This window comes from Gymnoscopelus microlampas (genome assembly GCF_963454915.1).
Source record: "Gymnoscopelus microlampas genome assembly, chromosome: 14".
Classification (NCBI taxonomy): domain Eukaryota; kingdom Metazoa; phylum Chordata; class Actinopteri; order Myctophiformes; family Myctophidae; genus Gymnoscopelus; species Gymnoscopelus microlampas.
This window is the reverse complement of record NC_139951.1, coordinates 31,014,198-31,034,927: the sequence shown is the minus strand read 5'-3', so window position 1 is coordinate 31,034,927 and position 20,730 is coordinate 31,014,198. Positions and strand designations below refer to the sequence as shown.

At 41.7% G+C, this 20,730-nt stretch overlaps 1 protein-coding gene across 2 annotated transcripts in view; it reads left to right on the top strand.

Annotated features, from left to right (window-relative positions):
* Positions 1–2,535: 2,535 nt before the first annotated feature.
* skap1 (src kinase associated phosphoprotein 1) overlaps positions 2,536–20,730 on the top strand; it is a 47,433-nt gene continuing 29,238 nt past the window's right edge. For both annotated transcript variants that reach the window (XM_084078032.1, XM_084078033.1), the window contains exons 1-4: positions 2,536–2,766; positions 4,588–4,699; positions 6,178–6,203; positions 6,540–6,656. In XM_084078032.1, coding sequence (XP_083934158.1) covers positions 2,727–2,766; positions 4,588–4,699; positions 6,178–6,203; positions 6,540–6,656 — 295 coding nt within the window. In that variant the 5' untranslated portion in view covers positions 2,536–2,726. The remainder of the gene's footprint in view (positions 2,767–4,587; positions 4,700–6,177; positions 6,204–6,539; positions 6,657–20,730) is intronic.

The window sequence follows — 20,730 nt, the reverse complement described above, 5'->3', positions numbered from 1 at the left end:
GAAAATAAGTATGAAGTTGGGGACAGTGGTCCAGACCCTGTAACCGATCCAGACCGTTAGCAGCTAGGTGGCATAGTGGAGTAAACACAGGTGTTACCAATGATTCAAATTAAGGTTGTGTACTAGTCTAGTGGTTCCCAAACCTTTTAGCTCAAGCCCCAAAAAGAGATAATTAGACGTTTCCCCGGGGCCCAAACTAGTTAAAAAAGCAGAGCTACAAGCTCACAACACTTCCAGCTGGTTGTGAGCTTGTAGATTGGCTATTTTCAGTACTTCTTAAACATTCTATTTATTCATGAAATTCTTTTAATAAAAATCATTGAATTTGTTTTAATTAATGAATACATTTTCATTTTTGGGGGATTTTATGTATATATTTTTTGTTGATGATTTGAAATTTACTCGTGACCCATAAAAATGTGTTGGCGACCCACAAATGGGTCCCGATCCACTGTTTGGGAAACAGTGATGTAGTATTCCATTCAGGTCAAACAGGGAGGTTGCTGCATGCATGCTTGAAACTAAAGGCTCTGCTACATTAAATGGAACCAGAGCCTTAATTAGTATCATTTTACTATAACACACCTGTGAAGGATGTAACCAACTCTATGGATGTAACATTATTACCCTGCTATTTAATGTCAATGTGGCTGCCGTGAACAAGGTAGTTTTAGGCTATTGTTTACATGGTATGCTGGTCTAGCCTAGCAATTGACTTGGAATAGAACAAAATCCAGTTGCTTCTGTGATGGATACGGGTGGGCACTAGGGACATCTGGGCACCTCGATGTAAAATTGGCTATTTTGTACAAAATGTGTTAAATTTGTTAAAAAAATATTAATATTTGAAAAATACTAAGTAGAATAGCTACTAATCACAGAGGTAGCAGGATAGTTGGGCACCAAGGAAGAGTGGGCACCTCGGTGTTGAATTGGCTATTTTTTCCAAAATGTTTAAAAATAAAATACTTGGAAAATGTTTTAAAGTAAACTAAAGTATACATGATGTGAACATGCACGGTACATCATTATCCGACTTAATTTTATCCTTCAACTTGTTTATGCCCCAAAATTACTGGATATACAGGTTTTGTAGCAATTTTAGAAATGTAGAACATTTTGTTGAAATATTAGACCTTCATTGTCGAATGTTTAAGCATGTTCTAATCATGTATAGTTTACTTTACTTAAGAACATTTTAAGTATTTTATTTTTTTACACTTTGGAAAAAAATACCAATTCAACACTGAGGTGCCCACTCTTCCTTGGTGCCCACCTGTCCTGTTACCTCTCTGATTAGTAGCTATTCTACCGCACAAACAACTGCTGACAGTACTTTTTCTCTTAAAAATGAAAAGAAATGTCGTCATATTACAGTATATGCGTTATCCATGGACACCATTTTACATGTCAGGAGGAGGCCTCTTGAAGGACTCTTAACCACAAGGCTGAGAAACTGAACTCCAGCCATTGCTGCCTGACAGATTTGTTTTATATTGTATTATAAGTCTATGTCATGTTTATTTGTAGACCTAGCCTACAGTTCATCTGTTCATCCTAGTTTGTAGTGTTTGGGAATGTGGCACAGATCATATCGTTGCTGTTGGGCAGAAACCTCTTATCTCCATATTTTAACTTTTTGTGTTGTTTTTTTCTCGTAAATTAACGCCCTACTTGATCATACTATAGTGTCGAACAAAAGCATAAAAAGTAGCAGATTACAAGCTTCACGTTGCTTCACAACTTGCTGTGAAGCAACGTGTTTTGAGCTTGTTGATCTGCTATTTTTATTTATTTTTTATCCTGAAAAGTAACTTGTTTTTTTTGTTTTGGACATATGAGGTTTCCACCCGACAGAGACGATATAAACACCAACTGGTGACACCAATGGAAGTCCACATTTGAACCATCAGAGTAGAACGATACTCTCAAGAAAGATGATCTCATCAAAGCTGGACTTGTACTTTGATGGTCGCCGGCAAGCCACGACAAACGTTTGAAATCCTGGGAGACAAGCTGTCATGGTCAAAACACCTGACCGACAGCTCCATCATCAGGGCAGGTCAGACACTGGGAGCACTGAGGAGAGTATGTTATTAATGTTAACTATATAGCAACTAGCTGTGTTATTGGATCCATTACAGACAGTACTCTTCAAGCCTTCTTCAAATGCAGATTGCCTGACCACAACTCCCCAGTGAACCATATGCTATTGTTCAAAATTGCCATACCATATGGCTATTGTTCAAAATTGCAACCTAATAATAATAATAATAAATAAATATGTATAAATATCTAAATGTAACAACCATTTACAGAAAATGTCCTTATGTCCTTATTCCTACTGCAGGCACTGACTGTTGTAAGGAGGTGTTTCAGTATGACAACTCAACTCTGTCAATCAAAATGCCTGTCTGACATTTGAGACCAAACCACAGAGGAAGTTGTCATCACCGTCTGCACCTGCTCCACCCCAATTTGTGCAAATCTACAGACACGCACGCCGGCACTTTTGTTTCAGAACAGTAGGTCACAGATGCACAGGGGCTGTGTACGTTTATCTGCAAGAATGTGTTCCAGGTCGTTGCCATCTTTACCATTGGCCTGTGAGGTGAGCTTTGAGGTTTAGTAGGCTACCACAGAACCTGAAGAGACTGACGTTCTTGAAAGCCTGGCAAGTCTGACAGTCAACAGTATTCTTAATTTTGTACGGGGCTCAGTTAAGGATGGGGGCAATCTCAGAGGACATCTGGAGGCTTTTGAAGGGTAACGTCAACTGCTTCTCTAATTCATTCTCTGTAATGCTACAATGTTGTGGGAAGTTTGAAGTGTGCCATAGTTATTGCCGTAACTACAGAACAACTCATGCGTACGTGCGTGTGTGTGTACCACGTATGGCGTACACACACACACACACACACACACACACACACACACACACACACACACACACACACACACACACACACACACACACACACACACACACACACACACACACACACACACACACACATAACATGTAAGCGTTTTCATATTTACATTTTTGTTTGTTCAGGTAAGACTAGAGTAGTCAGAGAGGATAGGTTTTCTTTTTTGCTATTTTTGAGTATTAGTTAGGTAGCCAGAGTTGGGGGGTTCCTAAGTGGTTAAGGAAGTGCCATTTGTTTTTGATTTAGTTCTTTGATCCCCCTTCCTGCTCAGCCCTATACACAGTTTGCACTAGAAGCACCTCACTATACCTTGTCTGCACCAATTGTATGTTAAACTACTTCACCGTATATTACGTTTTGGCTTTTACCACCTTGCATTTGTTGTGCCCCTACACCCCTAGACCCAGTGGGTCGTAACAGTTCACATCTTTAATTTAAATTCTGAATTACATATCTCTAACCCTTTATCTTGAAATTTTGACACATACCGTTTTAGCTCTGCAAAATGTTGTCACAATCTAATGTGTCTGGTTGGCTTTAAATACAATGGAAAACCAGATTTCCATAGATAGTCATCTCATTCACTCAGTCGCCATCACAATGGCTGCCTAGCATTTACTATATTTGCATGTATTGCCAGGTTGGCAAAATGTGGCCTTTGTAAGAACACTGGCACCCCATACCTACTGTACATGTAATAAAGAAATGTAATCAGATAAGTGATTTGTAGGACAGGTCCAACATGTTTTGCCTGGTTGTCACATAGAAAAAGGTCTTATATCAGGTGGAAGTGTTGACATGACAATAATAATATGTATAGTGTAATTTATTACCCTACTGAAACATACTGTTTGTATGTAAGGTTTTGGTCACATAATATAATTATCATGTAATGTTATTTGATCCTGGTCTCTTACAGTATGTATGGGTGGACTCTGTAACTGGCCTTGGATCCAGTTTAATTTGGTCCCGACTCCCAACAAGGCCCAAGCAGCCGTAGATCTGAGCAAACATAAGCCACCTCATAATGAAAATATGCATATTTTTGTTGTTGACCTATAGTATGTGTTGCCTCAGTCTTTTTACCGTCCTTTAAACAAAAACATATTCTGTTAGGCATGCTCATATGTGGGTGAGCACACACACACTCCACAACACAATCGTTGACTTATTGTTTTGTTTTACCACTTAAACCCTATAAACTGGGTATATACTTGGCCCGCTTTCTTTTTTGCCTCTACACCAAAACTGTCAAAAATGTACACACTAACAACGTGTCACATTGCGATGCGTTGAAGCTTGTAGATCTGCTATTTTCACCGAATGTTTGCCTATTATGACATGCCCAGAAACGGGATGCTATGGTTCAAGTGCTTAATAAAGAGTGTATATTGAGGCTTAAAATCTTCACTATTTCACAAAGATTGCAACCATGATAATATATCTGTACATCAGAAACGTACTACCTTAATACACTTTAAATAATTTCACTACACCTTGAAATCACTTCCAAAACCCACGATGATCAGGACCCCACCCCACTACACTGCAAATGCCTGAGTGTTAATTTAACTCAGAGGGTTTTGCGAGACTGGTCGCCCTGAGTCTCTTGAGTACTGCCATGCTGACTGTGTCCTCTTCTCATCTCCCTCAGACTGTGAGCTGTTTGTAACAGACATCCTGCAGGATGAGATTGAGAACCTCAGTGAATATGCCAGAGAGACACGGGACGTCTTGTTGAAGAACTTCAGAGTGGTCCGCAATCGGTAGGATTCTTACCTCTGTAAGCAGCAGGACGCCACTAAATGAATGTGTGAAGAGAGAAAGAAAGAGGGCACATTTGTATTGTTGTGGTGTCACTGTATTTTTTCCTGATGCCCTTATCCAACACTGCATTATTTATTATTATTCATTATTATTAAAGCACCAAAATTGTTATCCTTTAAAGGAGAATTTTGGACTACCGTTTTCTTACCTTTTCTATGATGTTATGATATCTTAGGATGAATGGTACAGTAGAAAAATTTCATAACTCCATCCCGGGTCCGCCACAGCTTAAAACGTGCGCGGATAGGCCTTGCGTTAGATCGCGTATTTGAATAGCTTTTTTTTTTTTTTTTTGGGTGAGATCTGGCGTTCATAGTGACAAAACACTATCAAAACAAAAAAAAAACTCGCTAGACGAGATTGAAATCTTGAGATTTCTTTTTTTTTTCTTTTTTTTGGTTGCATTGTGTTCTGTCACTATGAAGGTCAGATCTAAAAAAAAAAAAAAAAAAAAAAAAAGCTATTAAAATACACGATCTAGCGCAAGGCCTATCCGTGCACGTTTTAAGCTGTGGCGGACCCGGGATGGAGTTATGACATTTTTCTACTGTACCATTCATCCTAATATATCATAACATCATAGAAAAGGTAAGAAAACCTTAGTCCAAAATTCTCCTTTAATGAGCTGCGTTAATTTACAAATGCGTTATTTGGAAAGAGGTCACTCAGTCATCCATGATAATTACGGTCATGTAAAGAATGTATTTTCTGCTGAAATCTTTAATATTTGCACTACATGCACTGAGTTTCATGCATAATATTGAAAATACGGCAGTCTAGGTAGTGTTGAGCAATATATAAATATATTAATATCATGGTACGAGACGATTGTCTGGGATTTTGCATATCGTATTATCGTGATATGGCAAAAGTGTCTTTTCCTGATTTTAACAACTTAATTTTATACTTTAAAAAATTGTCAAAACATTTTGATAATAGCTGCAGATCTACAAAATAGACTACTGTTTTTACTATTTGAGATCATTCTTTCTTGACAAATTAAAAACAAAATGTATATTATCGTCAACAATGCTTATTATTTGGTAAGAAATATCGTGATATTTGTTTTTGTCCACATCACCCAGCCCTACGACAGGCACCTGGATTCATTTTAGTTATCAAATGTGATTTAAGCTGCTCGTCGTGCATGCAGCCACCGAGCAACACAATGTGCATAATGAAAAGTAGAGCATGTAATGACTTACTCCGGAAGCAACCAGTGCACACGCTGCTGTTTGCACTACATGATAAGGGCTGCCAGAGAAAACGTGTGGTTTAGTGGCCTTTGTTGCAGGAAGGAAACCATTGTAGGTAGCAGCAGGAGAGGCTGAAATTAAAAACGTGTTAAATATTATGTGTGGCTAATGTGTTAATATTCAGTACCACATTTTGATTCACGCCCACTTTCATTTTACAGAAATCCACAGGAATTTCCCGTTCAATGTAAGTAATCACACTCCAGAGTAATTACTAGATCAAATGTGACATATTGTCTACACTGTATTTTACGTGTGTACTGTGTGTGTGTGTGTGTGTGTGTGTGTGTGTGTGTGTGTGTGTGTGTGTGTGTGTGTGTGTGTGTGTGTGTGTGTGTGTGTGTGTGTGTGTGTGTGTGTGTGTGTGTGTGTGTGTGTGTGTGTGTGTGTGTGTGTCAAGTGCCCTGATAACTGTTTGGGGCATTGTCTGGTGACAATTCTTTGCCTGGCCCCAAGTTGTTTCACTTTCTTTTCCCATCTCTAACTTTTACTCTCTCTCTCCCTCCCACACAAACACTTACAGTTGAATCCAGGCAGGAGGACAGTTCTGATGACAACCGTAGTAACAGTCTGGGTCGGTCAGCTCCCTCGGATGACGCCTCACTGGCCTCTGACTATCAGGATGAAGGAGCGCTTCATTGTGAGTCAGCCACAGACCTGCTTGTGTGTGTGTATGTGTTTGTATGTCTGTCTGAGTGAGTGAGTGTGTGTGTGTATGTGTGTGTGTGTGTGTGTGTGTGTTGGAGTGTGATGTTTGACCAACACAGGCTCTTCCTCAGACTTCTGCTATAAACTGGTTTAATGTCAAAATCCTCATTAACCACTTTCAACTTGGTATCCCTACTTTGCCCATGTCATTATAGTCGAAAAGAGAACGTTTTCAAAATGATCATTATCAACAATAGCTTAAAAAGCTGATCTACCAGCTCACAATGTGTCAAGATGCGATGCTTTGTGAGCTTGTAGATCGGCTATTAGTTTTTTTATGTGTGTGAAATGCCATGGCAATGTCCACATGGGTAATTCTTTCCAGAGGAAACAGAGCTGTTTCCAGAGGAAATGTGAGGATGGTGTAGGGGGAAGTTCTGCTCTCATTAGCATGTTATGCAGGCTAGGAAGTCTCTTGTATTCCACAGGAGGGGGCTTAGAAAAACTGTTTTTGAAGTACTGGATCCGCATTGACAATATGCCAATGTTCTTTGATTACATTGGATACAGGTGAATTCTGAATGGCACAGACCACTGTGTTCTGTTCCTGTCGGAGTAGTAGTTATGTATTCCGTTTGTGACAGGGTGGAGAAACGTGATGAAGCATTGTTAATACAAGTCACTTATAATATAACCTCTTTGTCTGAAGCAATTTTCAAGTACTTTTGTGTGGGTGTTGATGTCTTCATTAGAGCTGCAGATCTGTCCGAAGGAGACAGGAAGAGGTTTTTTGGAGAGCCAGTGGCTGATATGATGATTGACCATGGAGAAGAGAGTTTCAATCTGTTAGTTTACCGGTTAGAGTTAGGCTTCTTTTTTGGGCTACATGTTGTTTTCTTATCAGTATGTCTAATAAGTACATTATATTTGCTTCAGATGACATAGTGAACTGCAGGTGTTTGTTCACAAACACACTAGCTGCAGAGAGGGTACACCGGGGACGCCGTGGCAGTGGTGTAGGATAACTGCACAGTGGTTACACCCACTGTGTTCTTGATGGTAGTTCTGTCATGGCACACTTAAGCCTGACTTATACTTACTTGTGTGCCAGTTTCACGTGCAAAAAAAATAGCCATCTACATGCTCACAACGCGTCGCAGCATGACAGGAAGGCAATCTTCCTGTTGTGAGCTTGTAGATTGTCTATTTCAGTATAAAACAAGCTGGGCAGAAGACACTGGTACACAGCAAAACAACAACAACATTGCAACCGTTGTGTCTCTGGTGTCTTGTCCATATACGATAAAGACAACATCTTCTATCTCTTCCAGTATTGTGTGTGTGTGTGTGTGTGTGTGTGTGTGTGTGTGTGTGTGTGTGTGTGTGTGTGTGTGTGTGTGTGTGTGTGTGTGTGTGTGTGTGTGTGTGTGTGTGTGTGTGTGTGTGTGTGTGTGTGTGTGTGTAGAATGGGTCTTATAGGTATACAAGCTATAGGTGTACAGTCTGTGACCTCAGGGGCTATGGGTTGTGTTTCTGTTGTAAGATAGGTTAGCGGCATGTCAGGAAGAGGGAGAGGAAAAGGTGGAGTCCCACACCAGCCGGGGGGAGGGGACATCGATGTCACCGGAGACTCTGCGGTGGTGGTGTAGGATAACTATACAGTGGCATTTTACACCCACTGTGTTCTTTAATGGTATTTCTGTCGTGGCATACTTATAGCCTTATTTTTTATTTTTTTATTTGTGAAAATAGCAAATCTATAAGATCACAATGTGTTGTGATGCGACACATTGCAAGCTTGTTGACTGCCTATTTTCACAATTTGTCATATGACAAAGTGTCTAGGAATTAAGTGGTTAAATTAACAAGATTTTACCATATGGAGAACTGTTGCTGCATTGGCACCATAACTCAGCACTGTGACTCGTGTGACATCAGCGACTCCTCCGTCTCGCCTCATCCCTAGGTGGTTGGCAGGTAGTTTTTGGCCAAGAGTCACACCTCAGAGGCAGAGTCTGCTGTTCATAGAGGACTGATTGGTAACCTAGAGCTCCCTCTAGTGGTGAGACCTCAGCTCTCGTAATGACCCCCACCCACCCACCCAACCCCAGAGCAGTGTGTGTTGGCTGAGGCACAGAGCCAGCCCACACAGAGAGAAGGCTGTGTAGCTGCAGGCTAATGATGTGATTGATTGACCCAAACCCCCTCTATCCTTTCACAACCGGGTTTGAAATACAACACTGTACCTGAGGGGCCATGTGTGTTCCATCCCTCTCCCCCTTTATCAATCTTTCCCTCTATCTTCCTTTCTCTGACTTACCCTCCCTCCCACCCACCACACTTTTCTTTTTTTCTCTTCTTTTTTTGTATGTCCGACTCTCTGCGACAGTTAATAGCCCATGACTTGACTTTGCTGTAGGTTGGCATTATCGACTCAGGTGCCTCGGGTGCCCATCTTTACCTATATCCCCCTTTTCCGGTTGTCTCACCATAGGCAGTATAGGCACCACTAAAAACCTTGTGAAAATTTCCAGTCACATTGTAATATAATATTGCGGTTTGCAGTAATTTTGTGGCACTGAGATGCCAGGTGGACGTCATCAAAAAAAATCCCTTGTCTGGAACAGGCCTAACGAACTGCTTCATCACTCGCCCACACAAAGAGTTTCCACGAATCGACAGAATATGGCAGATGGCAGGGAGACAGAAAATAAGTAATATATAGCTAATAATGTTTTTCTTAGAATTATTATTATTCAAACTGTTTTTAATAGAATTTGTTTTTAGAATACATTTTAACCACTTTATCCCTGGCGTTACAATTTTGGGCATATCATTATACTGTTGATGAAAATATTTATTTTTTTCTTTTGGTGAAAATTCACACAAATTGAACTTTTTAAAATTGAATTAATAATAAAAAAGGGCTCAAGTTCTAAATACACTCTATAAACTATGCTTTAATGCTACGGTCCTTTAGAAAAAAGAATTTAAGCAATGAAAAGTAGAAGAAATAAATAGCCAGCCTTATATTACCATTGTAATGCTACAGTATATACAGCTACAGTGTACAAATACATGAATTGTGTATAATTATTAAGCAATACTGCTAAAATGTTTGTCTCAATATTTCCGTAGAATATCATTTGGAATTGGACCATCATCCATTTCTGCCTTCCTCATAAAACGAATCCTATTCTATTTCCATATTCTATATTCATTGCATTTCCTTTTCTAGGAAGTTAACACCTTACGTTGCGATTTCATCCGTGGTGACCACGTTAGCGTACCAATGAGCTGTGTCCTCACCAAAGGGCAAGTGGAGTTCATAGTTCAATTTCTGTTCACTACCAACTGAAAGGGAAGGCAACACATTTTTACTGGGCGGTCCGTTGCAAAGGAGGAGGGTGTGCATGGGAAATAATGACACGGCCACCTAATGAAATCAGTGGCATTTTAGGAGGAACAATTATCCATGCCTTGTGGTTCGGTTTTTATTCAATTTCCCTCGTGAATGTTCGTTGAAAATGACAAAGCAAGAATCGGCAGGAAGCCATGAACCATTTATGCTTAATTTATTCTCCACTGGACACGTTGTGAGCTTGTAGATCTGCTATTTTCACAGGACGGCAGAGTGAATTATAAATCAGGCTTCATTTGGAAAACCTGCTGCTTCGTATTGCCTTAGAGAATCGCTGTATAAGGTAACGAGGACAAAGCAAATATACACACAGATGTACTTTGGTTTATCATCTCTAATTGTATCTTTTTTTTCCTCAACTCTACTGTACACAATAGAGACTTTGTGACTCAGAGGAGGTATTATCTGTGGTAATCGACTTGCTGCCTGGGCTCCTCTGCCCTCTGTTCTCTAAGCTGAGAGTGAGTGAATGAGCGAGTGTGAAGTCGATGGCTGCTTTTACACGCAGGAGGAGCCTGTGCCGTTTCATTAGATGGAGGTGGCCTGTTGTCTCCAGCGGACTGGGTGACACCAGATTTGTAATGGCTGACAGGAACAGATGGAGCCTCCATTGTTAGCCCGGGTGTCTGCATGCTAATGTGAACTGAGTTTCACCCGCCGACCGTACCGGTGACCTGACCGAGCCTGCAGCCTCAACCCTGTCTTGTCTGCCCCCTTCACCACCTCTCTCTCTCTCTCTCTCTCTCTCTCTCTCTCTCTCTCTCTCTCTCTCTCTCTCTCTCTCTCTCTCTCTCTCTCTCTCTCTCTCTCTCTCTCTCTTCTCCTGTTCAGGAAACATGCACAAATACATGCTTGTGCACATGCACAGATTCTCCGTCCTTCTCTCTCGCACGTACGCACGTACGCACACACATCCTCTACTACACATACAGTATTTCTGCATGTGTAGAAAGTTCATGCAAAATGACACACTACTAAATCACACACACATACCGTACGTACACATCTCCCCTTTCACACACTTTAGATGTGAGATGGAATGGTTGTGTTTACAAAGACAAAAGCACATGTTTGTTCCTGCTGCACTGGACATTGGGGATGAGTGTTGGATGTTGGGGATGAGTGTTGGATGTTGGGGATGAGTGTTGGATGTTGGGGATGTGTTGTGAATTTAGTTGACCCTCCATGTGGTCCTAAGATTTCTCCCTCCCTCTCAAAGGATGGTGAGTGATGGTTCAGGCGAGTGACGAGCTCGGAGAACGACGATGACACCAGGCAGTATCGCACAACTCAAGTTCTAAAGTTTATTACACACATAGAGAATATATAATACAGTACTGGACACATGACGTGACCAGAAGATACAGTTATGAGACGTGGAAAAGAACAGAAGGAGTAGGAATAGAAACATGCATCTCGTATCCCTGTGCACAGACGTCAGTCTGTCTGCTAAAGTAGTTGATGGTCATGGTATCAAGGGTATCAGTATGTGCTTACGCAGATGAGAGCGATTCAACACACGCATGTACCGGGTCAAGCAGATAAATGTCAGTCCTATAATCGTATAATCATAACAGGATGTGTGCTTTGTGTTGGGGATGCATGTTGTGATGTTGGGAATACGTGTTGGATGTTGGGAATGCGTCCTGCAGTGATGACAGAGGCCCGCAGGAAGAGCATCACATCACACAGGAAGTTTGCAGGGTAGACGGTATGTCTCCCACCTCTATGTTGCGGTCATAATTATGCAGTTCATGCTATACAGTATTTGCTTTATATACTGTGCTGAGGACAAAGGCCTAAAATTGTACATTTTTTATATTCCAAAAAGCATGTAATCTTTCACGCCACTGCCGTATCAAGTCTCTGTATTTGTATATGATTGCTGTTTTTGTATTGATCCTTTTTGATCGATCTGATCTGACATAGGTGTGGTGATCATTTAGTTTTTTGCTACAAGCCCAGGGATGGAGGGAAGGTTGGAGGGAGGGAACGAGGGATGGCTGGAGGTAGGGAGGGGTTGTAAAAAAAGGGAGAGTGTGCCTTCTGTCTGTGCTGGCACTATTTCCTAAGCCAATTACTGGCAATAGAATGCAATAGGATAACCAATTTGAAGTGATGTCTCGCTGTTGCCAATTTCTCATTTGAATATGAGGGAGCAATACACTGCGTGGAACATTATTACGCTGTGCCTGTAAATAGAATATTAAATCTAAATTTCAGCGTTGCGGCTGAACCTTGAAAAACCTTTCCTCAGTACAGTGCTTTTTGAAGGGTATTGGCATTTTGTTTACAACGTTACACGAGCCTCAGTCATCCTGAACGTGGAGCTTAAATTAGTGACTACAAACATCGGATGAATGCATATGTCCTGACTAGTGCAATACTGTGAGGGGAAAAAAATACCTGCACACTGAATTGATGTTTCTATAGTAGTTTAATCAACTGCGTTTTGACCTCAGCTGGTCTTCATCAAGCGTACATTGTTTTAGCTAACGGAGCATCAATCCTGTCTGCTCTTTCTTTTCTTTTTTTCCTTCTTTCATTGTCTGGCCTTTTGTATCAAGCACCTGGTCTGTATCTTGGCTAGAAGAGCTGCACAGTTTCTTCACTGCTCTCTCAGCCAGTGGCCATGTCCACCCTGTGAACTCATGACCCCTGGCCTCTGGGCTCGGCCAAGATGCGACCCGTCTGAGCTCTGTCCAGAGTCGTCTGAATGATTGACCCTCCTGTCAGAGCAGGCCCATCAATCACAAAGTTTCTTTGGACTTGGAGATAGCCATCTACTGTATCCATCTATCACCATCTCTGCCTGGAGATTCTTTCTTTTTCTTCTTCTTTTTTTTCTCTCGGCACACTCATTGGCGTATGGATTTCGTGACATTTTGATAGCGGCGGGCTCGTTGGCGAGGAAGCGTGGAATATGTTAATGACCCCCGCTCTTCCTCGTTCTCCTTCACTCTGCTTCCCCTGCCTCCCTGCTTCCCTCTGCCTCTGTGCGTTTGTAGAGAGACACACATTACGAGGCTCCGTGCATCGCTGCGACTGCTTGCCATCAGGGTTCAAAAGTTCACACTATTCCCCTAGGGCTACTGTGCTCCTGCAGATGCTGATAGTCTTTTCTCTCTCCCTCCCTCTCTCTCTCTCTCTCCCTCCCCTCCCTCCCTCCCTCTCTCCCTCCCTCCCTCTCTCTCCCTCCCTCCCTCCCTCCGTGCCCTCTCTCCTTCTCCGCTGTTTACACTATTAATCTTGTACACTCTCTCTCACACACTCACTCACACTGCCCGGCAAAGAGAGGGCGGCTTGAAGGGGGGATTTGGACGTATTTAACCGAAGGGCATCCATCACTCTGCTCTGCGACGTCACCCCCCCCCCCCCCCCCCCCCCCCACTCACACACCACAGGCCGTGCCACATCGTCTCACTGCATCCTCCTGTCGTAAGCCCTCTGATACAGACCCTAACCTCATTTGCTTTTGTTTTATCATTTGCATTGCATATAATTACATCCCTCTCTTTTGCCTCTGGTGCGAGAGCCACGTGTTGAAACATAGGGGGGCGGGGGGGCAGGCAAAGGGGGAAATGTGCAGTAGTCCATCTGTAACGCAGCACATAGGCTGCATGCAGAGTGCAGCGCTGGGGCAGGGTGGGTCCTAATCTCCCCCAGAGCTGTCAATGTCACAGACAAATAGCAAAACTATCAGATGCGGCGGGTTCACCCAGAGGTTAGCGTTCCCAGGTACCTCCTGCATTCACACACACCCCCCCTTTCTCCCTCTCCCTCTCCCTCTCCCTCTCTCTCTCTCTCTGTCTCTCTCTCCGTCTGTCTCTCTCCTCTCTCTCTCTCTCTCTCTCTCTCTCTCTCTCTCTCTCTCTCTCTCTCTCTCTCTCTCTCTCTCTCTTGCCTTGCAAATGAGAATTTGATTTTGCTCTCCACTGGAATCCATTTCTGGAGATGAATGAAGTTTCGATGCCAGGCCCAGGTGGCCCCGCTGATTTCTTAGGGAAATAAATGGAGATGGGAGAGATGTGTTGGCCTGTACACAGACAGTGACACGACAGCTCCCAATACCTCTGGGATGCCTGGGTTTAATTGTTGCTGTAATGTAGCACTTTAAGCTCATTAACATGCCCTTGTGGAGTTATTCGAGGATGTTGAGGATGCATCCCTCTTTTCAGTGGGATCCCCGTGCTGCTGTAAAAACCCCAGCGGCCAGCGCCCTGCGTTTGTATGTATGTTTGTGTGTGTGTGTGTGCGTGTGTGTGTGTGTGTGTGTGTGCGTGTGCGTGTGTGTGTGTGTGTGCACGCGTGTGCATGTGCGTGTGTGCGTGCGCGTGTGTGTGTGCATGTGTATTCGTGTGTAAGTGTGTACGAGTGTACGAGTGTGTGCCAAGTGGGACAGAGTGGCTGTGTGCCTGTGTACTGTTGAAAGATTGCTTATCTACAATGGAAATTATTACCAATGATTTATGGTGACCTGTGTTGTAAGTTAGCTTATCTCAAGGAAATGGGAATCACTTTGTATGGAAAAGAGCTGTGTGGGTGATGTCTGTGGAACACATTGTATCTGTTTGTGGATGTCTGTCGAACACAACCGTGTGTGGAACTTTATGCTCAGTGGTGTAGAACCGTGGTTCCCAAACTTTTTTAGCTCAAGACCCAAAAGATAAATTTGGTGTCTCCCCCGGACACAAACTAGTGAAAATAGCCGATCTACAAGCTCACAAGGTGTCTTGTGAGCTTATAGATCTGTTTTTTTCTGTATTTCTTATCGTTTTTTCTTCCCCTAATTTAAGGAATTGTTTATGAATTTCTTTTGTTAATTCATGAAAAAGGTTGAATTGTTGGAACCTTTTTTTGTATCTTTTGAAATAATAATAAAAAACAAAAAGTAGGAAATTAAAAATAAAGGGATACGGTACTTGCTTGCGATCCACACATGGGAAACGGTGGTGTAGAACACATTGTGTCTGTAACTTTATGTTCAGTGGTGTGTAGATGTCTGTATAGAATACATTGTGTCTGTAACGTTAAGCCTGATTTATACTTTGACGCATGACGTTGTCATGTGTCAAAAAAATAGCTGATCTATAAGCTCACAACACGTCGTGGATGCGACACACTGTGAGCTTATAGATCTGCTATACAACATTGTACAACAGAACATAAATTAGGCATTATGTTATGTTCAGTGGTGTGGTGCTTCCTCCTATCTCCTTTAAAAAGTGAAATGAAAAATGCTTAAAATGCTTGATAAGCATCATCACTGTCGCGCACATCAAGATTTATTGTACGTAATTTTAGAAAAATAAATAGATAAATACAAATAAAACAAATTGTATGTTTAATTGTAAATTAAATGTACAAAAGTGTAAATTTGTTTGGTCAAGGTCATGTAGTAAACGTTTGTTGTGTATTATTTAGTGATTTGCTTTTTGCAGTAAGAGTAATTAATGACAAATATACACATAGTTATTTCAAAACTGCCACGCATATTACCCGTTACAATTTGCTAATTTGAAATTAACAAATTATCTTTAGGTGAATAAAAACAGAAAAATAAATAACATAAAAAAAACACTGTATGTCAGCCTTATTGTTTTGCAATTTATTCAATTCAGTGATGAATGTAATTTGTTTTCATAGATCAGTAAATTATTTTATTAGTGTTTTTACAATTCAAACCTTATTGGTGTGCTGACAATAACTTAAAGTTTTATAACAACTGAAATCGCACACATGCAATTCCAATGTATGTTTGTTTTCGGTATACTTAATTTCTGCTAATTAATGCTGCTAAAATTAACATTTTAAATGTTTCATTTTAGTTTTTTATTATTATGAATTATCAATTTTCGTTGTAATTAAAAATGTTAAGCCTGAAAATGTGAGCTAAATGTACACTGTTCTGTTACACTATTCATATTGTAGGCTTTGTAATGCTGTAGAAATGATCAGTATTATAGAACAGTTAATTCTATTTTCTATTATTATTCTATTTGATCAAAATGTATCACAACATATTCTAGATTGGTGAGTGCTTGATAAAAGAATATATATTATTAGTCATTTTTTGTGATTTATACTTTATTACTCAATAACAATAATTACAAAGTAATTTAGTGTAATTTGTTTAGCATATTTGAGAAGAAATAACAAAATAATGTCCATGAATGAATATTAATTTACTCATAGTTGATAGCTTTACAAACGATAATTATCAGTTGCTTTGAATTATTCGTTTACATTATAATTTTTTTCAATGGCAGCATTTGTGAAAAATCTGTATTGTTGCATATCTTTATTTGTTTGCGACCAAGCCACCACAAAAATAATAGTTTTGCGCTGGTGGCTGATTTTCTTTTAAAGTAACAGAAACTATTATTCCATAGCACCTGTTGCCAATGAGCCATCAAGAGATTGATGGCAGTAAGTTCCTTTATTTTAGAGAAATAGAATCATATTGTTGTCTATTGGCACAATCCATAATAACGGACGTTTTTTCAAATACCTGTGGTTTTATAAATAGGCAATATACATGAGCAACGATTTAGAATCGCAATAACGTGCCGGCGCTGAACATATTTACTTACCATTATTGCTCAAATTATATTTAGGGTGTTTTAGTGGCCATGTTAAGAGCATCTAAACTTGCAGTAACTGTACGTTTTGAGGTTTAGTGTTGATTTTCTTCACAGTGCATTTTCCCCCCAAGGCTCTCTCATTGACTGCGTTATATCACGTTTTTTATCACAGGACACACTGGCTCTCCTGTGGGCCCCGAACTCCTCCATTGTTGGTATTTATATTCCTACTCCAGTTTTTTTTTTTGTCCATGTCAGTGAAGCAGCTTAAAACCGTCCCCTGCGATTAGAGGATCATTGTATCTGCAGTTAAGCATTTGAATAGTGGTAGTAAATCTACAAAAGGGAAATTCAGGGTCGCTGTAGACACTGCTTATGGCTGCCCAGGGGGAAACCGATGTCACATAGTAAATTTAGCCCCTTAGTCTCTGTGCAGTGGCCGGCCTATGATATTGGAATGTAAGAACTAAATAGTGCGGAGGCTAGCATGACTTGACATATATTTTTGCGTAGCAGCAATGAAAATACAGCTTGCCCTCCTTCCTGCTCCTCTGACCAACACACAGGGAGCCTGGGAACACGACACTGTGCAAATACTACAGTTCTATGACAAATGAATTGGCATCAACATTGCCATCATCACAAAATATTCCAAAGGCTGAGAGAATTCTTATATTTGGCTGTTTATAAAAGTTAAATGGTCCCCTCTGCGAGGGCCTTGTTTTGTAACCTCATCGACATCAAAAAAGAAAAAAAAAGAAAAAATTCCATAACCCATTAAACGTTAATGGATGCCACACACACATCATGCATGCTGCTATAATGTGCTGTATGCCTTTCTTCTTTTTTTTTTACTCAAACACATGCATTACAGAGCTTCTATACGCAGTTTATGTATCGATGACTGGAGTCCTAATCAAATCAGGGGGAGGAGTGGAGGGCAGGGAAGACATTTAGTCCTTAACCTCAGTGGCTCTCGGTCTCTCTCCTCCCCTCTGATGGCTGGCTTGCTGGAGGGACACACAGCAAAGGCCTCCTGCTGTAATGAGGAAAAATGTATCAATTTAGCCCCGGCCTGCGTGCAGATTGAGCGCCGGGTGGGTGAAGGTGCACTGAGTGGATCCTTTTTCCTAATCAAGGACAGTATCTGGAGAGGACTGCGGTGCCGCTTGCCTCCTCTGTCTCCAGAATCAGCAGCATTCCTTCCCCGTATCCACCCCCCCAGGGCCGGGGGGAGCCTCTCTGCCTTCTGTTTCACCTCATCAGCAGAGTTCAGGCGGAGGTCAGGTCCTGCCCCCTGATGCTGCATTCAATGCAATACCTCCTCGCATCGAAAGGCATTGCCGAAGCCCCTTCCCCGCCCTGCGTTCAAGGACTAAACAGTAGAGAAAGAAACCGCAGGTCACTGGTCCTAGTCCCACTCCTCACCTGAGCTGTGAGAGGATGCTGTCTTCAGTTAACTGAGCTTTTGATCTGTTTCACCTGGGCCATACCTATTTAATAATGTGTTTTTTTAGTGCACATTAGAGAGAATATTTGGTTAATGCACATAACTTCTTTCAATTGTTATATAGGGAAATAAGTTATTTTAATGACACATTTTCCATGTGTGCTCTTAATTGAACTGGCAAAAAGTCTGCCTCCATTTTCAGCACTCTTTCAATCCCTGCTTGGCTGGATCCCGGCACCAGAACCGTCTCTCCTGCCTTGTCTCTCAGCCTTCTTGCTGTCTCAGTAAAGGAGAAATACCATGACGACCGGACCGCACCCGCTGTCCTTTAATCTGTTGTTGCCATGGCGTCTCCTTCTGCAGCATCATCAACCTCACTTTTGAGCCATTTAGTGTTTTCCTAGCATCTTTGTTGCATTATGACCACAGTCAGATATAATGTAGCACATTAGTCCTCCCACCCAACCATTTCCCTTCATTTTGATTCACTCTCTGCCCGGCCTCTGATTGACTTTCAGCCTAACTAAAGTGGATTTTAATGAGAGAATACATTAACTCCCTCTGGTCATGCTAACATAAATCAGCCTTTTCTTGCGGGATCAACTGCTGAGCTCATAACACCATGCTGAGAGAGTGTGAATAACCAAATGAGAGATGGCAGCCGTCGCCAACCGCTGCCAGCTCAGATGCATTGTTGTGTTGCGTCCCCAGAGTCTAAAACAAGTTCAGCAAGGCAACAAACATGGCACAGTAAGTGCCGCACAGGTTGGCTTGCTGATGGGGAAATATGTTGCTTCATCAGGATCAGTTAAACGGACATTTCTGGTCAATTTCTTATTGATTATTTTCTCCATTTCTGAAATGGGGGTAGTTCAAATCTTTTGTTCTTGATTGCCATTATGTACATAGGTCCCTAGCAGGTCCTCCTCACCTTGATTGACTATACATTGCTACGTGAGTGTAACATTCCATCTATCTGCTTTCTCTCTGTTTGTAATTGCACTTGGCTAAAAGCTAAATAGGTTATGCGGGAATATCAATAAATTGCCATCAAATTAATGTCAATACCCAAGCTGTGGATGGCAGTAATTAAAACACAAAAAGGATGAAAATGAAGTCAACGCATTGCCCTGAATAATTGATAATGCAATTTATGATTTGTATGAAAGAGTGCCGTCTGTCTGTGATTCTGATGAGGACCTAATCAGATGCATTAATGTGTCTCTCTCTCTGTGTGCCTGCGCTCACGCAGGAAATCATTTAAACCCAATTCAAACACTGTTTGATGCTTGTTGGGTTTTTAACACCCTAAATTATACATGTTTCACAAATAAGATTACTTCTGAATATCCACTTAAAATGACTTTGGTCCCAAAGTGGTGTTAGCGTGTAATTTGATTAGAAGCAGGAGAAGAAGGAGACATTGCTCACTCTGGACCAATCAGATTGTGTTTTTGCAAGGTGGTGGGTGGGATCAATAGCGACTTGTTTGAACAGCCGATCATGCACAGCTTTTAGGTTTGTACTGCTACCCTGTGGAAAGGTTGCGAAGTATAGCGTTCACGCGGCACGCCCATCCCCCACCAGCATAAAGCCTAATTTATACGCAGAGAGCTTGTAGATCGACTATTTTCTGTGTGCAACTAAGTATAAAGCAGACTCTCCATTATGTCGGTGAAATCAGGTCAAATGTGAAATCCCCATTTGCCTCCCACCCAAGGTTTCATATTTCTTTTATTTCAGAATTAAATGGAGAGAGAGCTAATCGGGTGGAGCCATGTCCTCCAGTGCTAAGGTGATGCAAAGGCACAAATGCGTAATGTTTATTGACCCAAGCAGATCAGAGTGATCCCATGTTGATTTTGCAACTCCTCAACTATTAACCGGTCTTGACCTCTGAGATAAATGAAGAGCGAGAGAGGCAGACGGATGAGGGGATTAGATGAGCGCCCGCAACAGGGAAGCAGGCCCAGGAAAAATGAACGGACTGCCGGCGGATGGATGAGGTGGGGGAGCCTAATGACCGCTGTTTGTTATGATGTACCGAATCAGGCTCTCCTTTGACAAAACAGTCCTCAGCACCTCCGTATTTATAGTGTCACCAGTCAGTCCATCCACAAAGGCAGGCTGATGATATGTGAGTGCGTTCGAGCCGTGAGGTGTCCAGGGCTGTGCTCTTCAATGACCTGCTCATCCGTCAGGCCCACGAGCTGAAAGCACCGCAGGGTTATCGGATCACACACTGGATAGGTGTTGACCCCGTGCATAAATCTCTGGAATGCTGTTCCAGCCAAAACAAGGAAGTAGCTGTCATAAGTTTAATTTTTGTCCGCCACATGAGGCTTATTTCAGAGGAGCATTTCACGGGTCCCATCCAGGAAATGCCCTTGGAGCAACAAGGCGCTTGACAGTACATTGTCGCACAATTTTAGTGGCCGTTCGACCCAGCTGTGCTTTCACCTTGCTCATTTTTTAAGAATGAGAAAGAGGGTGGGTATTTGTCTAACACTGGGGGATTCCCCGTGTTTAAAAAAGAGCACCCGGTTACGGTATGACATGTTTGGTTTACCCAGCAGTTAAGCGGTGCCGTCTGGAAGGGCGATGGATTCCA